This window comes from Eleutherodactylus coqui, chromosome 7, assembly GCF_035609145.1.
Source record: "Eleutherodactylus coqui strain aEleCoq1 chromosome 7, aEleCoq1.hap1, whole genome shotgun sequence".
NCBI lineage: Eukaryota > Metazoa > Chordata > Amphibia > Anura > Eleutherodactylidae > Eleutherodactylus > Eleutherodactylus coqui.
In genome coordinates this window covers 170468421-170493222 of record NC_089843.1, presented here as the reverse complement: position 1 = coordinate 170493222, position 24802 = coordinate 170468421, and the positions used below count along the sequence as shown (strand labels likewise).

Here is a 24802-nt window from a genome sequence, read left to right as displayed (position 1 = left end):
CAGAGCAGGGCAAAAGGTGAAGTAAACACAAATATGGCGGTAAAGCTCTCAGCCAAGTAGGGGTTAAAAGAGCAGCTCAGTGCTAATGATTAAAATCCTATGCATTTCGTACGGCGTTTCCATATTATTGTCCAAGAACAACTTTTTATCACACACGTCATCATACAGATAGGAAGATAGAAAACCAGGAATGTATTATTTCTGGAACGATGTTCGATGAATACACAAAGAACAAAAAAAGCTTTGTTGATAAAGTGTGAAATTATTTTGGTTCTTGGGGGGGGGGGTAGTTCTTTTTGTTTAAAACTTAATAAACAGACTAGTTACCTCACATGGAGAATGTTTGAGAAAAGAGGTAAAAAGGAACATTTTCTGACATTTCAAACTTATGAGTCAGAGTTATTATTACCATTATGTGATATGCTATTATCCTGGGCATCATGAACATTTCTTATAACCACATGCCAGACTATTACGTACGTATTCCTGGGTGAAGTCAATGAGGTTTTGCAGGTCAATATCGTCTCTGTATGCTTTGATGTTGCTGTTAATAAATATATAGAGCTGATCCTTAATCCAGTCTTTAAAAACAAATGCCAGGACGCCAGCTGTGAGCTCCAAGAAGAAAATAATCCCCAAGAAAACCGAAAACTGTAAAGAAAGTAGAAAGAGCCTTTGAAAATCTATATGGATAATATGTATACATTACATTGCTGAACCACACTGCCCTGATGCCATCATTGCATGTCACGAAGGGGTATTCCCACTAAAAACATGTATGACCTATCCAAAGGGTAGATAAGTAGTGCCTGAATGCTAGTGGGCACAACCATTGGGACCCCCACTGATCACTAGAAGAGCAGTCTCAAGTCTGCAGTGCTTCCTTACCGCAGAGGCCATGGTGAGCTTCAATAGAGTAGCGGGCAAGCATGCATGCGACTGCTTCATTCCAAGTTTATGGGGCTGAAAAACCTGGAAAACCTTCTGCGTTCACACAGATGTCGACAAGGAATTCATGTGAAAGTACCCATAGAGGTTGTTTGCTTAGGTACCAGCCTGCCACAGACTACTCAATGCTAAAACTGGCAAAAGAGGGCAGACAAGTGGTAACTAAGACGATATCCACATTTGTATTTGGAGGAAGGCTACATTCCAATCTGCGTTCTGGCTCCACTAGGCTCCACCGGTGGAAATCGGATATAAAATGCCAGACAAGATGTCTATAAAAATGGCGGAGGGCATGATGGAAGCCTGTTGCACCGCCATACATATATTTATATTCCACAACACTTTTGCTTGATTCAACCCAAATAATCAATCACTGTGAATCAGCCAACCCAAACAACCAATCACTGTGAATCAGCCAATCCAAACAACCAATCACTGTGAATCAGCCAACCCAAACAACCAATCAGGTTGCTGGAATTGTGAATCAGTCAACCCAAACAACCAATCAGGTTGTGAACCAAGCAGAAGTGCTGTGGAATATAGATATATGCCACCTCCATATATAGTCAAAAGGGTCCTTGGTTGCAGTTAGTTTCTGTCCTAGGACAAATCTGGCATTTTGTAGAAGAATCCAGACTTGACCCAAGTCAGCCATGTTAACCTTAGATAGTTAACTTTACTAATATAGTGTAACCAAACAGACTAATTAGGGTGGTTTCACATCTGTGGCAGGGATTACGCTTCCCTGCTCCGTTTGTGACTATAATGGGGTCCGCCCGATTTCTGCCCGGCCCCCCAGCATGTGGCACTTTTCTTCTGCTATTTTCAGCCAGATCTGCGGCAGACCGGCCTTACATGATGGTGTATTTGCCGCGGCCGGACCAGCTGCAGATATGATCATGCATGACTCACAAATGACTAAGATTGTATTTTCTTATGCTTATCTTAGGCGGGGAAGACTAGATCTCCATTTTTCAGCAGCAGGATGTCTGTATGTCCTCCCGCCTGAATATGATTACATATATCTCCTCTTTCCCGTATATGACTATGTTAGCTCTGAATAGTCATCAGCTGGGGTATGGTTTGCCTTTAGGCCTTACAGTTATACAAACATTTATTGTACTATGATAGCTTTATAGCTTCCTACCGGGCCAACAAATGAAGAACTTGACAGAGATTAAAGGGGTTCGTTGTTCTAATGTCAGACCCCCACAAACAGCTGGTGCCTCCATGTAGAGAGCAGAAGAGGGTATGAGATAGGTGTATGTAATGTGATATGACCACTTGTTGTTTGACGTCTGTCCTATAAGAACCCGTACCTGTGCCTAATCTTAAAGAATAAATGCGGTTTTCTTCAAAAACATTGATTTACATCGGGCCATTCAGACATGCGTATTACGTGCATGAAAAAGTAATGCAGAATGTCCAATTTTTGTGCGTAATATGCCTATTATAGGCCATAGGAGTTTTCAATATGCAATAAATATGCATGTTACAGAACCCAGTGAATCCATTGTAGCCATTGGGTTCTGATCTGTGCGGTATGTGCTAGAATCGGCACTTCCACTTTTAACCACTATTATGCTCTTAGGACAGAGCCGAACAACAGTAAAACAAAGCAAAGTGTGAACAGGCCCAAGTATACCCTTCACAAGTGTGCACAGGCCCAAGTATACCCTTCACAAGTGTGAACAGGCCCAAGTATACCCTTCACAAGTGTGCACAGGCCCAAGTATACCCTTCACAAGTGTGAACAGGCCCAAGTATACCCTTCACAAGTGTGAACAGACCCAAGTATACCCTTCACAAGTGTGAACAGACCCAAGTATACCCTTCACAAGTGTGCACAGGCCCAAGTATACCCTTCACAAGTGTGAACAGACCCAAGTATACCCTTCACAAGTGTGCACAGGCCCAAGTATACCCTTCACAAGTGTGAACAGGCCCAAGTATACCCTTCACAAGTGTGAACAGGCCCAAGTATACCCTTCACAAGTGTGAACAGGCCCAAGTATACCCTTCACAAGTGTGAATCGGCCCCGAGCAGTGGACTTTCATCTTTTTAGAATTCACTACTGATTTTGTCTAAATACATCCCAATCTGCTCCACACCGCCCTGGGGAAAAGGTCTAAGATGTGCAAACTAGTCGATCAGTATAGTAGGATCCTTCTTGATGCCCCGCACCTCCAGCTACATTGGCAAGTGGAGAGAACAAGCTAAATTTGTACAAGATTCATCAATCTGCAGACTTTGCATTTCACAGAGGTTTTGCCTTATTTATGACAACTGAGGTTTAGCGTGACCCTCGAGGCTTGGAGAAACCAGCATGGCAATGCGGCATCTGACTACCTGATGCACACTGTGTGTAGTATGTATTGGTAGGCTAAGTCGCTACATGCCGGATTGACTAGTCAGTGACGCTCATGTGGACAGCACTGACTAATCAAACCAAATGTAGCGTCTTAAGAAGATCTTCACCTATAAAACAGCAAAGAGTCATATACTCCCCTCTTCCCGCTGTGTCTAGGGCCACTGCTCTGCGTCTCCCCTTGACTTCGTGTTTACAGGCTGCCCCATCCATAGCAGAGGCTGCTGCAGCCAATGACAGAGGTCAGCCATTGAGCATTGAGCTGAGTCAATGACTGCAAACCCCTCTGACATTTTACTACCCATGGAAAACGTACCTAACTTTACAGATGCTGTGTACGTGCATGTGAGGGAAAACACTATTTCTGGCCATTAAATGACTTGTAGCCAGTATTTTTCCTTCTGCAGCCTGTATTTGTGATTTTCAATCTTCTCAGAACTTGTGGGAGGAACCTGGCTGCTGTGCTGTGTTCTTTATACTGGGGCACAGACTACAGATCCTGCTGTCTGTAGCACACAGAGAGGCACATCATGATTAGAGATGAGCGAGCGTACTCGCTAAGGCAAATTACTCGAGTGAGTATTGCCTTTTGCGAGTACCTGCCCGCTCGTCTCAAAAGATTTTTTTTTTTGGGGGGGGGGGGGGGGGGGAGCGGCAGGGGAGAGCGGGGAGGAACAGGGGTGGGGAGATCTCTCTCTCCACCCCGCTCACTCCCGCAACTCACCGCTCACCCCCGCTGGCACGCGAATCTTTTGATACGAGCGGGCAGGTACTCGCAAAAGGCAATACTCACTCGAGTAATTTGCTTCAGTGAGTATGCTCACTCATCTCTAATCATGATAGCTGATAGCTCCTCATTAAATACACATTTACCCCTTTAGCCTCCATTGTACTGAATGGCATACACAGAGGCGTAACTTGAAGCTTCTTGGCCCAAATGCAGAGTCTGTACCAGGGCCCCCAACTATAATGCTTTAGTACTGGGCTTCTCATATGGATAGGAGAGGCCTTATAGGACCCCTAAGGCTGCTGGGCCCGGGTGCAACAGCATCCCCTATAGTTATAGCCCCTGGGCATATACCAAGACCTTAACTGGTACCATTCATTTTAATGTAGGCTTTATTTATTAATAGGACAGTTCCAGAATGCTGCAGTCATCCACTGGATGCCACTGCTAAAGAAAGCATTAAGTGTCATATATATACAGAGCCCGACTGCATGAACTAGCTTGTAACCTTCGGGTAATGATCTGTGAGGGCGGCCTCGCATCTCAGCACGTCTTCTAGTGTCCTTCCTGACCAAACGATTTCATGTGTTTTAAGTGTTGAAAATGAAAGGAATGAAGATATTTTTTCCATTTTATATAATCTATTACAAATCATGAGTTCTAGCGACTGCAAAGGAACAAAGGATTGTATAAATACCAGTTACAGAAGAGGGCTGCACACAAGTGACACATTCTAGAATCCTTAGGGCGTCGTTCACACGGGCGATATGGGACCGCCGTGAGAAAATCAGATCGATATCGCATCGCTGGTCTGTGCGATATCGATGCGTCTTCTTGTGGCAATACCGCAATTTTGTAGCATCACATGCGAAGGATTTTCGGGGGGGGGGGGGGGGCTTGAAATATAAGCCCTACCCCAAAAATAAGCTGTAGCTGAAGAGGAGAAAAAAAAATACACATACATCACACCTTAGACGGCTAAGCTTCAGCCAACCACAGCCAGCGCTTCCAGAAGGCTGGGATTTTTCAGTCCCCAGACAGAACAGAAGATGATGATCAGTGCCGGGACCCGGGGAGAAGATGCGGGCGGGCTGACAGAGCGCCTAGGGTGATGTATGTGTATTTTTAATTATTTTCTGCAGTTAGGGCAATGCGATGCAACAGAGAGGAAGGCTCCATAGAGAAACGTGGGCTACAAAACCTCACGAGTCGCGGGCATATCACCGGATCCGCAAGGTTTTTGTGTCGGGTTGTTGCATGCTACAAAACATCACGTGTGAAGTAACCCACAGGAAACCATGGGCTTCTCATATATGCGATTTGTAGCAATGCTACAAAATCGTGTGACTTTGTCGCCCGTGTGAAGGAGGCCTAATGCCTCATGTCCGCGGGCAAAAGAAGAATTAAAATCCGCAGCGGATTTTAACTCTTCTCCTGCCCGCGGATCCGCACCCCATAGGGATGCATTGACCACCCGCGGGTAGATAAATACCCGCGGATGGTCAATAAAAGGGATTTTAAAAAAATGGAGCATGAAAAAATCTGGAGCGGGCCTGATTTTCCCCGTGGACATGAGGCCTAAAGGAGCACTTTGTTACAACTGATGTGGTGCAAAGTGCACTAAATAAAAAAATCCTGTCATGCTGCCTCAAGCTGTATAAGTGGAGTGTGCCTTAATGAAACATGGAATGAAGGGACTGGCACATGGAATGACGGGACTGGAATACCCAGAGAGGCTATCCAAATTGGGATTATTTACTCTAGAAAAAAGATATATGGGGCGATCAAATAACTATGTATAAATACATGAGGGGACAATACAAGGATCTCTCCCATGATCTGTTTATACCCAGGACTGCGAGGGTAACGAGAGGGCATCCACTACGTCTACAGGAAAGCAGGTTTCATCGCCAACACAGAAAAGGGTTCTTTACTGTAAGAGCAGTTAGACTGTGGAACTCTCTGCCTGAGGAAGTAGTGATGGCAAAATCCATAGAGGAGTTTAAAAGGGGACTTGATGTCTTTCTGGAGAGGAAGAATATTATAGGTTATAAATCTAAGGTTAATTGTTACTCCGGCTATACAGGCAGGTAGGAAATATTAGGGGTTGATCCAGGGAACAGTCTGATTGCCATTAGGGAGTCGGGAAGGAATTTTCCCCCAAAAGGGCTAATTGGCTTCTGCTCTCTGGTTTTTTTTGCCTTCCTCTGGATCAACAACACAGGAGGATAAACAGGCTGAACTATATAGATATTGTCTTCATTCAGCCTTACATACCTATCTTAGTTCTATCGGTGTGCTGTGTATATCGATTTCCGCATATGCAGTATACATCCGTATAGGTTAGAGTATATACAAAGTATGATACAACAGTCACCGTCTTCCAGATATTTAAAGGGATTTTATGGGACTTTAAAAAAAAAATTAAAAAAAAAAGATTAAAACGGCTTTAAAAAAAATAAAGATAAATTAAAAACTCACCTATCCCGGCTCCCCGTGCAGCGCTGCAGCGACGGACAGTCACTGCACCCAGGAGAAGCGACGGGCGGTCACGGCACCCAGGAGAAGCGACGGGCGGTCACGTGCCATGCATCTTGCACATGACCACTCAGCCACTCACAGGCTTCAGCGACCATAGAAGAATCACCATTGAAATCTGCATGACTGAGCAGTCACGTACGCAATGAACAGCACCTGCCGCTTCTTCCGGGTTTTGTGCAGTCGAGATAGGGGAGTATTCAATTTGTAGCTCCTTCTAACTTTTATTTTTGTAAGTCCCTGAAAACTCCTCTAAGTGTTATGTAGGTTTTTTTTCAAATGAAAAATGTGGCGAAAAACAGTGTTTTATCACTGTGCTCTTTTTCATGCATATGCCACTATGCACTCTTTATGACGCTCCTGAAAAGCCTTCCAAACATAAGAAAGCAGCCTTGTTTTTCTAATCAAATATAACCCTTATAACTAATACAAGTGCTACTAAAATATACTTACAAATTTCAGTAGGAAAGTGTTTTCTCGTAGCGCTCCAATGCAGCCAGCAAAACCCAGGATAAACATCACTCCACCGACTACCAGGAAGAGCCAGACGGGGTCAAAGCCACCAAGGTCCGTGATGGAGGAGATATTGGAAAGCACGCCCTGCCGAGGAAAAGACAGACAGAAGACCCAATTACCATACGTACTTACACCGCAGCTGTTCAAAGAAACCCTAGAGCCCCAGAACACAACTCAGAATGGGCCGCACTCCTCCATAAACCCCTGATGATGCAGCTAGTGAGCGCATTAAGGACCCTTTTTTTTTATTTCTAAGCTGAAAGCCATAGCCCTTTAGCTATCAATTGCCCCCATTTTGGAGGACAAACTATATGACATACTGGATACCATTATTTTTTTATTTTATTTGTTTTTGTTTTTTTTAAGTGGGGAGGGGTAGAATTAAAGAAAATCAGCAATTCCGCCATTGTTTTAGCTGTACCAAATATATATTTTCTTTAGGTTTTACTGCTTTTGCACAATAAAACATTAAAAAATTGTTTTTACATCACTACATTCTGAGAGGCATGTCTTGTTTTTACCACTGATGAAGCTTTATAAGGGCTTGTTTTTTTTTTATAGGATGAGTTATTGCTTTCAGTGTTCCCATTTTGGGCTGCATGGGACTTAATGATTAACTTTTATTCCCTTTTTGGGAATAAAAACAACAAAAATTATGCTACCATTTTAGATCACTTTTTTATAGCATTTAATATAAGGGATCAATAATGTATTATTTTTATAGCAAGGGTTCATTATAGTTGCAGTGATACCAGTTATGTACTTTTTTTTTAGTATTTTTTATTTTCCATTATAAAATATTTTGTGTTTGGTTTAGTTTTTCAAGTTTGATTTTTTTAAATTTTTTTCTGAATACTAATTTTAAAATTGTTTTTAGTCCCACCATGGGTCTTAATTAGTGATGAGCGAGCATACTCGCTAAGGGCAATTGCTCAATCGAGCATTGCCCTTAGCGAGTACCTGCACGCTCGGGAGCAAAGATTAGGCTGCCGGCGCCGGGCAGGGAGCTGCGGGGGGAGAGCGGGGAGATCTCTCTCTGCCTCTCTCCCCCTGCTCCACCCTGCTCACTGCCGCAACTCACCTGTCACCCGCGCCGGCAGCCAAACCTTTTCTCCCGAGCGGGGAGATACACGCTAAGGACAATGCTCGAGTAATTGCCCTTAGCGAGTATGCTCGCTCATCTCTAGTCTTAATGTATTATAGGAGCCTCAAATGACTGCATTGACAAGCATCCAAATAGGCTTCGCCTTCTGCAGGTCCTAGTGGGCTCACATCTATGGCAGGCATAGGGATTATCACCAGAACGCTTCTGCTCGATTCACAACCCGATTGGTTGTTTGGGTTGGCTGATTCACAGTGAGTGGTTGTTTGGGTTAGCATAGTATAACATAGTATGCAAGGCCGAATGAAGACAATGTCCATCTAGTCCAGCCTGTCTATCCTACTGTGTTGATCCAGAGGAAGGCAAAAAACCCCAGGGCCAGAAGCCAATTAGCCCTTTTGGGGGAAAAATTCCTTCCCGACTCCCTAATGGCAATCAGACTGTTCCCTGGATCAACCCCTAATAGTTCCTACCTGCCTGTATACCAGGATTGACACTTAACCTAATAATTATATCCTGTAATATCCTTCTTCTCCAGAAAGACATCAAGTCCCCTTTTAAACTCCTCTATGGATTTTGCCATCACCACTTCCTCCGGTAGAGAGTTCCACAGTCTAACTGCTCTTACAGTAAAGAATCCCCTTCTATGTTGGTGATGAAACCTACTTTCCTCTAATCGTAGCGGATGGGTTGGCTGATTCACAGTGAGTGGTTGTTTGGGTTGGCTGATTCACAGTGAGTGGTTGTTTGGGTTGGCTGATTCACAGTGAGTGGTTGTTTGGGTTGAATCGAGCAGAAGTGTTGTGGACTATAAATATATGCGCCCAGCTGCCATGACAATCCATCTACATCCTGCTATCATGTCATGGGGTGGCAGAGAGAGCCCATTTCATCGTTCCAACCACTTTTATGCCACGGTTGATATTGAACCTAGCATTTTCAGTAGTGTGTTAGCTGTAATACATACATTAAAGAAATAACCAAAGCACCGAAAAATGTATGGCAAATTGTGCCAAGGGCTTAAAGTTAATGTCTAAAACTTTTAGGTCCAAAAATCTGTACTGATTAATTTCATAATATATCTGTCAGGGAAGCTCAGTTTTTTATGTGATAAATGACACAGTTGGGGCTGCATATAACAACCACTAGGGGGAGCTAACTGCAGGTGGATTTGTGTAACTGTTTACAGCAAGTTCCGCCCAATGGAGGCTACAGGGAACCAATAGGATAAGCAGGGAAAGCAGTGCCAGGCATCTTCCCTAGGCTACCCTCGTAGCATGGTACATATGATCTGCTTTGTGGTCACCAACTGGCTGTCCGCTGGAAAGACTGCTTTACGTTTTATAGAGAGAGGAGGATGTATAACAGATGTAGCTGAGTGGAGGGAATGAAAGTGTTATGCATATGAACATAAACAAATTTGCTGGTGTTACCAGATGTTTGGCTCCTTTAAGAAAATCACATCTACACTCTCTACCTCCAAAAAAGGTACATACCTGGCAGCATATTCTTATATTTTTATGTCTTATGGTATCAAGTAACTAATGCAATACATACGGTTTGTGAAATGCTCAGATAACAAGCGTAGGAAAGGAACAGCATGGCACGAATGACACATTCTGAAATAGTGCTTTTAAAGACTCGATAGCGACTGATCTGAAAAGCTTAATAAGATAGACAGAAGAAACACTCTACTAATGAAGGGTGTTTCTGTGCTGACAATTGTTCCACCAGTCATCTTGAATAGCAATGAGTGTTGGATAGTAAATGCTGAGTGTGTAAACTGCTAAGGATCCATGTCTTTCCCTCACACCTCATTACTTCCCTGCAGTCTAAATTCAGAAAGGTGCAGTCAGCCAAAACTAGATTCACTATTTAATGTCTTTAAAAAAAGAACTCTGCAGTTCTGACAGTTCCATAAATACTTAAACACATGAAGGAGAAAGTTAGGGGGGAAATATTTTTAGTTTAGAATCTGGTTAATTTACAGAAGAGGTTTGTGAAGAAGAGCTTCAGGGCTACAGAGGAGGGAAGGTAAAAAAAACCAAGAGAAATGTCTGCAAAAGTCAATCAATCCGTTAATAGCACGGGCGGTCAATCGAATATACGTGTCGAGCATACCTGCAAAATGCAGGATGTGCTGTAGGTAAACTGTTCGAAGCACGAGTCAAGTTCTGTGGACTCAGTTGTGAAGGTACTGAATTATATTGTATGCAGTGGTGTCATGTGTATAACAAGCACGTGAGTAAAAGACGCATTTTAGTTACATTTTACGTTGAGAATGCAGCTTTGTCATGATTAACCTTTGTAATGTTCTACTAAGATAGAAGTATTACAAATGCTGTAGACTTTGAATGGTTGACCTTGTGGGCAGTGTGATGGGGATTGTTATACTATATAACCTCTTGCATTGGAACAATAAACCCGAAGAGCTTGGAAACATCACTTAAGTGTTTCTCATGTGTTTTCTTCTCCAATGCATCAAAATAAGAATTAAGCATACCTGAATGATAAGGCCACAATAACCATTGAGTAGAACCTAAATTAAGTGATTACTTTAATACAGTCAACAGATTTTGTATCTGTTGGTCGTCTGCAGGCAACGCCTGCAGCCCCAGTAGCTGGGACCCTGTGGCTGTCTCTTCTATTACAAAAGATAGAAGGCTGCCTGTCCACAGGCATTCTTGCATTGCGTTCCCCGCGGCGATAATCCGGCCGCGGGGAACACAATGCGTGCTTTCCATAGCGTTGCTATGGAAAGCGCAGCCCCCCTGTCCACAAGTGGAGAATCATAGCGATTCTCTGCTCGCGGGTGGCAAATCGCAGCATCTGACAGATAGGCTGACCGAGGAGATCCATCTGCGGGCTCCTGCTCCTGGGCGGCAGCTCATGGACAGGCAGCCTAAAGATTGCATTCTCATGGTTGAGTGCGATTTTTGTCAGTGAAAAACGACCGTTTTTCATGCGATTTTCATGTGCTTATTTATTGTGTTTTTCTCTGCTTTTCCTAGTTATTTTTTTCATGTGGTCCCCATGGTAACCTGCGTTACTATGCATCGCACTTGCATGAAAATTACATGGCATGTGATTGCAATGCGTTTTTTTAAAGGCTCTCATAGAAAATAATAGGTGATTCGAGAAAAGAATTGCACAATATTCAGTGATTTTGTTAACCTTATTAGCGGTACAAAAGAAAAATGGCTTGTGTGAATTAACCAAATCAAAAATATGTTTTTTTATGTGCAAGTTCTTTCCATTTTGGAATCAGACAGCACTCCTTCAGAAAAATCATCCATGTGAATACAGCCAAAGGCCGGGCACAGACGACCATGTTTACCACTCATAATATGGGCTCTGTACGTCTGTGTGCTACGTGGGCAATCAATTACATTGCCTTATGCAGTTCAGCTCACTTTAGCATGTCGGAATTGTGTAATACGCGAGCGCAAAATAGAACACATCATGTCCTGCGTATATACACAAGATAAAGTTGCTGCATCCGTGTCTGATTCTAAATGTTCAACATTTTTTATAAATGATCTGAAGGAGGGAATTGATGGGAAACTGATGAAATTTGCCAACAACACAAAGCTAGGAGGGATAGCTAACACCAGGGAAGAGAGAGAGAGTAGTCAAAAAGATCTAGTGGGTAGCGACTAACAGAAAGTTATTTAACAAAGTCCTACATTTGGGCAAGAAAAATGAAAAAGCACATACAGAATGGGAGGAATTGGACTAAGCAGCAGATGTGAAAAAGACTTAGCTATACTAATAGATAATAGACTGAACATGAGTCAGCAGTGTGATGCAGCAGCCAAAATGGTAAACACAATTCTGGGATGTATTAAGAGAAGCATCGAGTCTAGATCACGTGAGGTAATTATCCCACTCTACTCTTCCTTAGTCAGACCTCATCTGGAATACTGTGCCCCCCCCCTTTAAAAAAAACAGACAAACTGGAGCAAGTTCAGAGAAGAGTTACCAAGATGGTGAGGGGTCAGCAAATCATGTCCTATGAGGAACGGTTAAAGGATCTGGGAATGTTTAGCCTGCAAAAAAGAAGGCTGAGAGGACACTTAATAGCTGTCTAGAAGCATCTGAAGGGCTGTCACACTGCAGAGGGATCAGCCTTATTCTCATTTGCACAAGGAAAGACTAGAAGCAATGGGATGAAACTGAAAAGGAGACACAAATTAGATATTAGAAAAACTTTCTGACAGTGAGGGTGATGAATGAGTGGAACAGGTTACCACGGGAGGTGGTGAGTTCTCCTTCAATGGAAGTCTTCAAACAAAGCCTGGACCAATATCCGTCTGGGATGATTCAGTGAATCCTGCACTGAGCAGAGGGTTGGACCTGATGACCCTAGAGGTCCCTTCCAACTCTACCAGTCTATGATTTCTAATTGAAAAACTTTGTGCTCAATAAAATGTTTAGATTTTTTTCTGTTGTTGGCTATAATGACTCATTGGAGTTTCTAGGCCTTGTATTATGCAAAAACTGGTAGACGATACTGGGACATCTTGGGAATGCTAACACTATCCAGTATGGCAGCATGATGGTAATTTAGGTGCCTCAAAGTATGCCAAGAATAATATACTGCAGTGAGCTGTAAGGACTATAGACCTTGAGCTTTGGATTTTAAGAGTTCCAATCTCCATAGAGATAAGAAAGTTTCGCCAAGCCAATACCTGAATGGCGGCTGCCAGCATCCTTTCACCATTTTGAAAGCTGGCTACATCTATTCGAATTGAGTAATGATCAACAATGATACGTCTGTCCAGGTGGTACCTTTTGGTTGGTAAGTGCTGTTTGCCAATCACCGCACTTTGTTTTTGCCCTTTATTACACTCTATGAATTGCTCTGTTGTGGATATGATAGCTGCTTGAAAGAAAAAAAAAGGTGATCTGTGACCTTCGAAACGCATTGCCTAGCTATTTGTTTGACTTTTTTATCTGTGTTAAATACTGTCTGATGGAATAAATTCTCAGAAGCCATGCTTTTGTGACTGATAGGTGAACCTGGATTTAGAGAAGACCTGGCGGACTTCAAATCACTTATTGTTTATTGGTCGAACACACATAGTAGCACAGGGGCTTTCTTCCCTTCCTTGTCTTCTTAACATAATTCAATATCATGCCTTATCTGAATTGTTTTAATGTAAGATTTCCAGCGCCAGTCCTCTTCACATTTTAGGACCTTTTGTAATGGAGAGCTGTAGAACTATCGGGCTATGGAAAGGCGAATCTCCTCTTCGTGAAAATGATAGTGGAGACTGCGGCATTATGAAGCCCCCCATCTGCCATCTTGGAAATACCTGCTGCTGAGTATCGATAGTTTCAGCCATGCTTCTGCACTTACCACGAAGAGAAGAGACCATCTGGCTCTGCCCACGAGGGAAATGCATATTATCTCCGCCGCAGTGAATACTGCTCAGCGGAATGGGATTGCTTTAGGTCCAAGATCTGACAGCTATGTTGCTGCTGTTTTCTTTTATGGACACTTCTGGCCCCGGCGGTAGGTTGTATAGAGCAAGGACATGACTCCATTATTAGAATAGTTAGCGTTAAACTATCACTGCATTCAACTATTTTTCTATTTCCTGGTGTTTTTATGAATGATATCTTTTGTTTAAAGCTTGGTTGAATAAAATCGGACACAGAGGGGCTTATTCACCAATATTGTCTAAAAGTAACAGCACAAACTGTGACTAGACAGTCATAAAATATGCCACATTTATCACTGAATGATAAATCCGTCAAGTTTTAAGACGGTCCAGTCCAAGTTTAGATCCCCTATTAGTTGGCTCATTTTTGCCCCAAATTTTGGAACTATTCACTGCAATTTGGCGCAATGTTTAAAGCCCTGCCCTTTTTTGCACAAGTTGGAAAAACTATCCAAAAGTGACTAGGTACACGAGTGGCGCACGCCTGTAAGGCCGTTTTCTGTTGTAATTTGCACCAGAAAAGTGTTGTATTTTGGATGGTAAATAAACCCCACTGCTTTCTTTTCTATCCAGCAAGTTAATATTCCAGTAATAGATTCATCCAGCTTCCTTCTCTCCACTAAATGGCTCCTTCTCTCTGCACCACTGGACTGGAAAATTTGTATGCCAGCTGTGATAACCGCTTTGTGCATTACAAGAAGGGATGCTCTTCAACAGCCCAAACCCTGACACATAAAGAGCATCAACCACACAGGGGTCCGGTGAGCAGAAAGCTCTGCAAATAGGTCATAGCTTGTATTCAAGATACAGACAACGCACGCCCCGTTCCTTTAAGCCCTTCACTCTTATGGTATTATAGGAAAGGCACAGAACAGCTGGTTTGGCTGCTTTCATAAACCCAGTGACTCGGGGCGGCGGCATACAAACAGGTGATCTATTCCCAGCCGAGGGGAGAGTGCACCTTTCATCGGTTCATAAAGGACGCAGATGAGCTAAATGACCAAAAATAATAAAATCAGAAAATCATTTTCTTAACAAAAAAGCAAGAAAAATCACATGCAGTTTGTTTTTACAATGGCCGGATTTTATATACAAGTGTTTTTTATTTTGTATATCTTTTTTTCCTAAAGAGTAGCCTATGAGAAGACCCCTGAAAACCCGCCAGCCCCAGAGCATGCTGTGAGTTCGAAAAAAGACCAATGGATGCAGAAAATACAGCAAGAAAAAAGTGCAATTTTTGTAGGGCTTTCCCCATTTTACTGCTAATAAATTTGGAACTATGTGATAAAAAAAAAAAAACTTTAAAAATTGGAGGTCCTGCAGAACCTTTTATGCTAAGTTTAATTGTACCGTCGTGAACTTTTCTGGTTCCAAGGCTAGCTTGAAAACTTTGCTTGAAGGGGGCCCCAAATCAGTCATTCTCCATGGAAGGAAATTTGGGCCGCTGTAGCATCTACCCAAAAGGTGATACAAACCGGATATTTGTACCCTGTATTACACTAGTGGTGGTCACTGTTCTGGTGAATTTTCATGGGCTTTGTCTTACTTTTATAACAGCGTCTGCATCAAAATTGTGGTGAGAAAAGTCATTTAGGCCACGCCCATTCTGTAAAGCCACGCCCTTTCCCAATGACTCCACGCCCCCCTTATACTTGGCAGAAAAGAATGGTCTAAAGGACGTGTTCACATCAGCATTAGTCGTTCTGTTCAAGCTTCTGGAGCCGATTTTCATTATAACTGGACAAAACAGCGCTGCATGCAGTGTTACCGCATCCTGTAAAACACCGAAGGGAAACCGAACAGATCCCATTATAGTCCGCTGCGACAGCGCGTTCCGTCAGAAGACGGATCAGTTCAGACAGCGGATTCCGGCTTCCTGCTAAATCCATAGCACAGATGTGACCATAGTCTAAGCCCTGCTTCACACGGGCGTTAGCGTACTTACATGCGCATTGCTTTTTTTTGCACGCATGTGTGTAGTTTACTGTATTTCTTCATGCAAAAAACACGTAAGCACGCTCCATGATTTCAATGGGCAATAAGCATAAAAACCGCACATGCTGTAATTATTTGCACGATGGAAATGTGTGCAAAAAGCGCATGCGACCAGGCCCAATGAAATCAATGGGTTCTATTGACGGTGCGCACAGATGCTGCAGGTATAATGCACAGTGCAAATGCACTTGTGTGAATAAGGCCCTATAAGTTCCATATGATAAATGAGGTGCAAAGCCTCCAAGACAGTTTTCTGGTGGAATCTGTACCAGAAATCTGGTATATTTTCAATAGTAAATCTTTTCCTCAAAGGACACTAACCAAAGTAAAGTCCTCAGTTTAATAGGCACTGCGGACTAGAAATCCTCAACTAAAGGCCCAATGTCCATGGGCGAATTTGAATTGCAAAATCCGCATGGAGCACCCGCGTGGATGATGGGGAAGCCACCTATAGGGAAACATGGCCGTTCGCAACTGAATTAAAGCATGTGGATTTCATTTGCGGACCTTTTGGTCCGGAAAAAAAAAATCACAGCATGCTCCATTTCAGTGCAGTTCCCGCATGGAAGGCTTCCACTGAAGTCAATGGAAGCCGTCCGACCTGCAGACCGTCCACAAATGACATTGCAGATGGTCTGTGGGTTCCGTGGGAAAAACAGGAGATTAGAAAAAAAAAATCTGTACTGCGCATGTCTGACGGCGAGCCATGTGGACTATCCGCAGTACAGATAACCCGGAAGTAGAGGGGTCTGCACAGACGCCGCCTTCACGCACAGGTACGAAGGGTCTGCCGCTGCAGTCACAGGACGGATTCCGTATGCGGAATCCGACCCAACCGTGGACACGAGACCTAAGGATGTCTGGTCTTCCCTCAAGATGGATTGTTACTCCGTGTTATCTGGCTTCAGCAGAAGGCCTCTACCGCAATGCATGAAAGCTATATGGCCCCTTAGTGCAGAGCTGTAAAGCCCCAATGTGCTGCTATATAAACGGTTTGACTCATTCTGTATGTGCGGGCGTGTTCTCCTGTAGTAGCAATACTTCTAGGGGGAAAATACTTCAGTGCATACAATGCAAACTGGTAAAAACTGGTGGGTTCATATGGAGCACAGAGGAGCGATCAGCTGCTGCAGCCTGCGATGTCCAGTAAACAGGCTTCTGAAGCATGTCAACATCAGGTCACTAGGAAGACCTGCCAGCGCAGGAGGTCAAAAGGACCCAGGAGGGGAAAGTATAACCTTGTTTTGTTATGTTTTGTTTTAGGGAACATGTTTTTTAATTATGTTGAACAATCCTTTAAAACATATTTTTAGGAATTTGTGGTGATATTTTTTTTTCGATTCTCGCTGTGACAAACTATTTAAAAATAAAACCCTGAAATCCTGCAGTTTTTACACTGACCATTAAGCCCAATTATAAGCTGTAACATTTTGTTCTGTGGAGAAAACTTTTCAGCAATCATCTCATTCTCATCACAGGCAGGATTACAATGAAAAGTCAACTCTATACATAGATAACACAAGAGCCATCACTCACAATCACTATAACCCCGACTGGTGTCAAAGCATGCCCACAAAACTCTCCCATAGAAGTCATACAATGTAGCGGAGCTTACACACTGAACGATTCAAGAGTTCTGCTGTAAAGCATATGTCTAAATGCTGTTAGCTGCGGCTCGGGGAAGATGGCAGCCCTCATATTCATCTACAGAAAACAAAATCTAAAAATCTACATTTAAAAAATTAAAAACATTAGAAAAAAAGGAATGTTTCACTATCAAGTTTCAATTAGTAAAAGAATAAAGATTAGAGATAAGTGAGCACCAAAATGCTCGGGTGCTCGTTACTCGAGACGAAATTTTCGCGATGCTCGAAGGTTCGTTTCGAGTAACGAACCCCATTGAAGTCAATGGGCGACTCAAGCATTTTTGTATATCGCCGTTGCTCGCTAAATCTGGGCAATTCAAGAAAGTGATGGGAACGACACAGCAACGGATAGGGCAGGCGAGGGGCTACATGTTGGGCTGCATCTCAAGTTCCCAGGTCCCACTATTAAGCCACAATAGCGGCAAGAGTGGGCCCCCCCCTCCCAACAATTTTTACTTCTGAAAAACCCTCACTAGCAAGGCATACCTTAGCTAAGCACCACACTACCTCCAACAATCACTGCCTGCATGACACTCCGCTGCCACTTCTCCTGGCTTACATGCTACCCAACCCCCCCCCCCCCCCCGCACGACCCAGTGTCCACAGCGCACACCAAAGTGTCCCTGCGCAGCCTTCAGCTGCGCTCATGCCACACGCTGGCCTCATAGCCACACCACCCTCATGTCTATTTATAAGTGCGTCTGCCATGAGGAGGAACCGCAGGCACACACTGCAGAGGGTTGGCACGGCCAGGCAGCGACCCTCTTTAAAAGGGGCGGGGCGATAGCCCATAATGCTGTACAGAAGCAATGAGAAATCCAATCCTGTGCCACCTCCATCAGGAACTGCAAACGTGGAAACTTCCGCAATGGGAATTCCGTGTGCACCCACAGCATGGGTGGCTCCCTGGAACCCACTGGCTGTACATAAATGTATCCCATTGCAGTGCCCAGCACAGCTGAGGTAACATCAGGTTTAATGCAGATGGGCTTTGGCCCACACTGCATGCCCCAGTCAGACTGGGGTTCTTTAGAAGTGGACACATGGAGTTACAACTCCGTGTGGACCGACAGCATGGGTGGCTACCTGGAACCCACCGGCGGTACATAAATATATCCCATTGCAGTGCCCAGCACAGCTGAGTTAACGTCAGCTTTAATGCAGGTGGGCTAAAAATTACTAGGATTACAATGTAGACAAGGGCCCAAAAAATTGGTGTACCAACAGTACAAATGTACTTCAGAAAAATTGCCCATGCCCAACCAAGAGGGCAGGTGAAACCCATTAATCGCTTTGGTTAATGTGGCTTAATTTGTAACTAGGCCTGTAGGCAGCCCAGTTAAAATAAAAATTGGTTCAGGTGCAAGTTTCAACGGTTTATTGAATTGAGAACTGAAACGTATAAACATTGTTTACTAAAGTAATATGACTGAGCCTTGTGGGCCTAAGAAAAATTGCCCGTTCAGCGTGATTACGTGAGGTTTCAGGAGGAGGAGCAGGAGGAGGATGAATATAATACACAGATTGATGAAGCTAAAAGGTCCCTGTTTTTAATGGTGATAGAGAACGATGCTTCCATCCGCGGGTGCAGCCTATGTATTGTTTAGGTACAGCTGCTGTCCGCTGGTGGAGAAGAGAAGTCTGGGGAAATCCAGGCTTTGTTCATCTTTATGATTGTAAGCCTGTCGGCACTATCGGTTGACCGGCGGGTACGCTTATCCGTGATGATTCCCCCAGCTGCACTAAACACCCTCTCTGACAAGACGCTAGCCGCAGGACAGGCAAGCACCTCCAGGGCATACAGCGCGAGTTCAGGCCACATGTCCAGCTTCGACACCCAGTAGTTGTAGGGGGCAGAGGCATCACGGAGGACGGTCGTGCGATCGGCTACGTACTCCCTCACCATCCTTTTACAGTGCTCCCGCCGACTCAGCCTTGACTGGGGAGCGGTGACACAGTCTTGCTGGGGAGCCATAAAGCTGTCAAAGGCCTTGGATAGTGTTCCCCTGCCTGTGCTGTACATGCTGCCTGATCTCCGCGCCTCCCCTGCTACCTGGCCCTCGGAACTGCGCCTTCTGCCACTAGCGCTGTCGGATGGGAATTTTACCATCAGTTTGTCCGCCAGGGTCCTGTGGTATAGCATCACTCTCGAACCCCTTTCCTCTTCGGGTATGAGAGTGGAAAGGTTCTCCTTATACCGTGGGTCGAGCAGTGTGTACACCCAGTAATCCGTAGTGGCCAGAATGCGTGTAACGCGAGGGTCACGAGAAAGGCATCCTAACATGAAGTCAGCCATGTGTGCCAGGGTACCTGTACGCAACACATGGCTGTCCTCACTAGGAAGATCACTTTCAGGATCCTCCTCCTCCTCCTCAGGCCATACACGCTGAAAGGATGACAGGCAAGCAGCATGGGTACCCTCAGCAGTGGGCCAAGCTGTCTCTTCCCCCTCCTCCTCATGCTCCTCCCCCTCCTCCTCCTCCTCCTCCTCAACGCGCTGAGATATAGACATGAGGGTGCTCTGACTATCCAGCGACATACTGTCTTCCCCCGCCTCCGTTTCCGAGCGCAAATCGTCTGCCTTTATGCTTTGCAGGGAACTTCTCAAGAGGCATAGCAGAGGAATGGTGACGCTAATGATTGCAGCATCGCCGCTCACCATCTGGGTAGACTCCTCAAAGTTTCCAAGGACCTGGCAGATGTCTGCCAACCAAGCCCACTCTTCTGTAAAGAATTGAGGCGGCTGACTCCCACTACGCCGCCCATGTTGGAGTTGGTATTCCACTATAGCTCTACGCTGCTCATAGAGCCTGGCCAACATGTGGAGCGTAGAGTTCCACCGTGTGGGCACGTCGCACAGCAGTCTGTGCACTGGCAGATTAAACCGATGTTGCAGGGTGCGCAGGGTGGCAGCGTCCATCTTGGACTTGCGGAAATGTGCGCTGAGCCGGCGCACCTTTCCGAGCAGGTCTGACAAGCGTGGGCAGCTTTTCAGAAAGCGCTGAACCACCAAATTAAAGACGTGGGCCAGGCATGGCACGTTCGTGAGGCTGCCGAGCTGCAGAGCCGCCACCAGGTTACGGCCGTTGTCACACACGACCATGCCCGGTTGGAGGCTCAGCGGCGAAAGCCAGCGGTCGGTCTGCTCTGTCAGACCCTGCAGCAGTTTGTGGGCCATGAGCCTCTTCTCTCCTAAGCTGAGTAGTTTCAGCACGGCCTGCTGACGCTTGCCCACCGCTGTACTGCCACCCCGCGCGACACCGACATCTGGCGACGTGCTGCTGCTGACACATCTTGATGGCGAGACAGAGGTTGCGTAGGAGGAGGAGGGTGGTGGTTTAGTGGAGGAAGCATACACCGCCGCAGATACCAGCACCGAGCTGGGGCCCGCAATTCTGGGGGTGGGTAGGACGTGAGCGGTCCCAGGCTCTGACTCTGTCCCAGCCTCCACTAAATTCACCCAATGTGCCGTCAGGGAGATATAGTGGCCCTGCCCACCTGTGCTTGTCCACGTGTCCGTTGTTAAGTGGACCTTGGCAGTAACCGCGTTGGTGAGAACGCGTACAATGTTGCGGGAGACGTGGTCGTGCAGAGCTGGGACGGCACATCGGGAAAAGTAGTGGCGACTGGGAACCGAGTAGCGCGGGGCCGCCGCCGCCATTATGTTTTTGAAAGCCTCCGTTTCCACAAGCCTATACGGCAGCATCTCCAGGCTGATCAATTTGGCTATGTGCATGTTTAACGCTTGAGCGCGCGGGTGTGTGGCTGCGTACTTGCGCTTGCGCTCAAACACTTGCGCTAGCGACGGCTGGACGGTGCACTGAGAGACATTGCTGGATGGGGCCGAGGACAGCGGAGGTGAGGGTGTGGGTGCAGGCCGGGAGACAATAGTGCCTGTGTCCTGAGAGGGGGGTTGGATCTCAGTGGCAGGTTGGGGCACAGGGGGAGAGGCAGTGGTGCAAACCGGAGGCGGTGAACGGCCTTCGTCCCACCTTGTGGGGTGCTTGGCCATCATATGTCTGCGCATGCTGGTGGTGGTGAGGCTGGTGGTGGTGGCTCCACGGCTGATCTTGGTGCGACAAACCTTGCACACCACAGTTCGTCGGTCGTCTGCACTCTCAGTGAAAAACTGCCACACCTTTGAGCACCTCGGCCTCTGCAGGGTGGCATGGCGCGAGGGGGCGCTTTGGGAAACAGTTGGTGGATTATTTGGTCTGGCCCTGCCTCTTCCAACCTGCCCTGCTGCTGCACTTGCCTCCCCCTCTGAAGACCTTTCCTCAGTAGGCTTAGCAAACTAGTCACCTCACCGTCCTGCGGCTCTTCCTCCGAATCCTCTGTGCGCTCCTCCCTCGGACTTACTGCAATTACTACTACCTGAGTGATAGACAACTGTGTCTCATCGTCGTCATCCTCCTCACCCACTGAAAGCTCTTGAGACAGTTGCCGGAAGTCCCCAGCCTCATCCCCCGGACCCCGGGAACATTCCAAAGGTTGGGCATCGGTCCCGACCAACTCCTCCGGTGGGGGAGGAACCATTGCTGCCCATTCTGGGCAGGGGCCCGAGAACAGTTCCTGGGAGTCTGCCTGCTCCTCAGAATGTGTCATTGTAATGGAGTGAGGAGGCTGGGAGGAAGGAGGAGCAGCAGCCAGAGGATTCAGAGTTGCAGCAGTGGACGGCATAGGACTCTGGGTGGTCGATAGATTGCTGGATGCACTTTCTGCCATCCACGACAGGACCTGCTCACACTGCTCATTTTCTAATAAAGGTCTACCGCGTGGACCCATTAATTGTGAGATTAATCTGGGGACGCCAGAAACGTGCCTCTCTCCTAATCCCGCAGCAGTCGGCTGCGATACACCTGGATCAGGAGCTCGGCCTGTGCCCACACCCTGACTTGGGCCTCCGCGTCCTCGCCCGCGTCCACGTCCTCTAGGCCTACCCCTACCCCTCAGCATGGTGTATTACCAGTAGTGCAGAAACAGAATGCTGTAATTAAATGTGCCGCTTATTGGCCTGTGGTTGGAGGCTGACTTCGCTTACGGAACGCACAGCAGAGCCAGGAAAGAATTTTGCGCAAGCCTGTAGTGAGACGTAGGTGCGTATGACTGAGCTAGTGGAATTCACAGCGCAGAAGCAGTCAAGTGTCCATAGGCCACTAGTAGGCCTTAAGTATTTTGCTTCTATTTTTTTAAAGGCTGAGCTGAGACAGCAGACAGATACTGTAGGCAGCGTATATATGTATACGATTTCCCTCTGGACGGGATGACGGCGGTGATGTAACGGGCAACGCAGAGCCAGGAAACAATTTTGCGCAAGCCTGCTGTAACACTTAGCTGCGTAATAATTAGGACTACTACCCCCAGCAGAGATGCAGTACACTCAAGACGGTCACAGGCAGCCCAAAGATAGTATTTTTCCCAAATTTGTTTGAAAAAGCCCACTGCCTATATAGACAGTATATCTCTTTCACCTTTCCCACTGTCCCTGCCTCACCAGTACTGGCCCTATACTATGTACAATGACTGCAGACTGAGGACGCAATGCTCTGCACGCCCGATATACAAAAAAAAAAAAAAGTGCAACACTGCTAAAAGCAGCCTCAACAGTACTGTACACGGTCAGATGTGGCCCTAAGAAGGACCGTTGGGGTTCTTGAAGCCTAATATTACACCTAACACTCTCCCTATAGCAGCAGCAGCATCAGCAGCACTTTCCCTGAGCTATGTCAGAATGCATCTGTGGCGAGCCGCGGGCGGGGCCGATTTAAATACTCGGGTGACACCTGATCTCCCCAGCCACTCACTGCAGGGGGGTGGTATAGGGCTTGAACGTCGCAGGGGGAAGTTGTAATGCCTTCCCTGTCTTTCTATTGGCCAGAAAAGCGCGCTAACGTCTCAGAGATGAAAGTGAAAATAACTCGAACATCGCGTGGTACTCGTCTCGAGTAACGAGCATCTCGAACACCCTAATACTCGAACGAGCATCAAGCTTGGACGAGTACGTTCGCTCATCTCTAAGATACGTTCCCTTTAAAGGGCCACTCCGATGATTTTTTAAAAATTCATTATGTAGCTATCCCCCCAGTATATATGTGGCTCAAATATAAACTGGAAGGTTAGTTACATGATAAATAAATAAATCTGTGTTACCCTGGTTATTTTTTTGTGTCTGAAACTCTTGGCCTCTTTTTCCTCCGATAGTCATGTGATCTCAATTCTGACCAGCTCAGATCTACTTGGTGTTATGGATTCATTTTCTAGTCAGATTCTCAGTTTGTGTGATGCCATTACATGGATCTAGCACAGCAATTGCCTACAGGGGGACACAAGCAGTCACAGTTACTGAGGATCACACAGCTACTGTCAAACGGTTATAATAGAGGAGATCACAGCTCATCCTTCTGATTGTATACGTATGGTCTGTAACTTATTTAAAAGACTATAGAAGCTAAAAATAATTAAATTGTACCGCAATAGGAAAAAATGGCATAGCTTTAGTTAATGCTGAGCTGATGCATCATGGGATAATATAGAACTGAAAGTTAAAAAAAATCTCAGTCAGAAGATCAGACAGTGTAAAGAGCTATAGAAAAAAAATACTAGTGTATAGGCACAACTCTCCAGAAAAGATGCAGAACTGTGGAGGTGCTTCCAAGCAGGTGAACCCACCAAAGGTGGGCACAGCCGATGTGTGAAGAGCTATATAAAGAAAAGAATTGTGGATTGGCGAAACTCTCCAAAAAAGATGCAGCATATTTTCTGGAAAGTTGCACCTATCTACCAGTCTTTTCTTTTTATACCTCTTCGCACATCGGCTGTGCCCACTTTGGTGGGTTCACCTGCTTGGCAGCACTTCCACAGTCCATTCACTCTTCACAGCCGTTCCTAGGGCATTTTTGGTCTCTAGACATTCATCTGGGACCAAAGCCTCCAATACCACCAGGTTTGCTGCAGCCCTCTCCTTCTCTACTTCTCCCCACAAGATCAGACAAGAGGCTGCACTGCATGGAAGTGGCTGCAATAGACAGAGAAGACCTCCGGAATGTGGCAGGTAATCAGGTGAGGGGTGAAAGAGGATGAAAAATGTGTTTTCACTGTAACGGCCCTTTAAATCTGTGACATACAGACGTCCAGTAGAGAGTTCATACACCTATATGGAATTGCTTTTACAGCTCTGTAAGATACAGTCATGGAACCATGCCGCCCATAGGGACCATATAGTGACGGATCACACAATCTGCACAGGGTACCCGGGCATAGTTGAACAACCGCTGCACCACTTTATAACCCTCAGGCTAACTTGAATGTTCTGTATCATTTGATATTAAAGGCTCTTTTACCTTCAAAGCTTGATTACTATGCACACTAAATCTAGGCTGAAATACCCAGAATAAAAGTTAATTTGTGCATCAGAGAATCTCAAGATGTCGAAGGAGGACTTGGGATGACACATGTCTAAGTTTCAGGACTCTACTCCTGCCTGGGCCTGTAGGCCATTTTCTATTAATTAACTA

General features: G+C 45.6%; 1 protein-coding gene across 1 annotated transcript in view; it reads right to left on the bottom strand.

Moving 5' to 3' along the window:
• The window catches only part of TSPAN5 (tetraspanin 5), a 144168-nt gene that overhangs the window by 18670 nt on the left and 100696 nt on the right, over window positions 1–24802 (bottom strand). Inside the window, exons 3-4 of the mRNA XM_066574014.1 lie at window positions 7036–7182; window positions 481–651 (exon numbers count right to left, since the gene is read on the bottom strand). Of these exons, the coding sequence (XP_066430111.1) occupies window positions 481–651; window positions 7036–7182 (318 nt within the window). The remainder of the gene's footprint in view (window positions 1–480; window positions 652–7035; window positions 7183–24802) is intronic.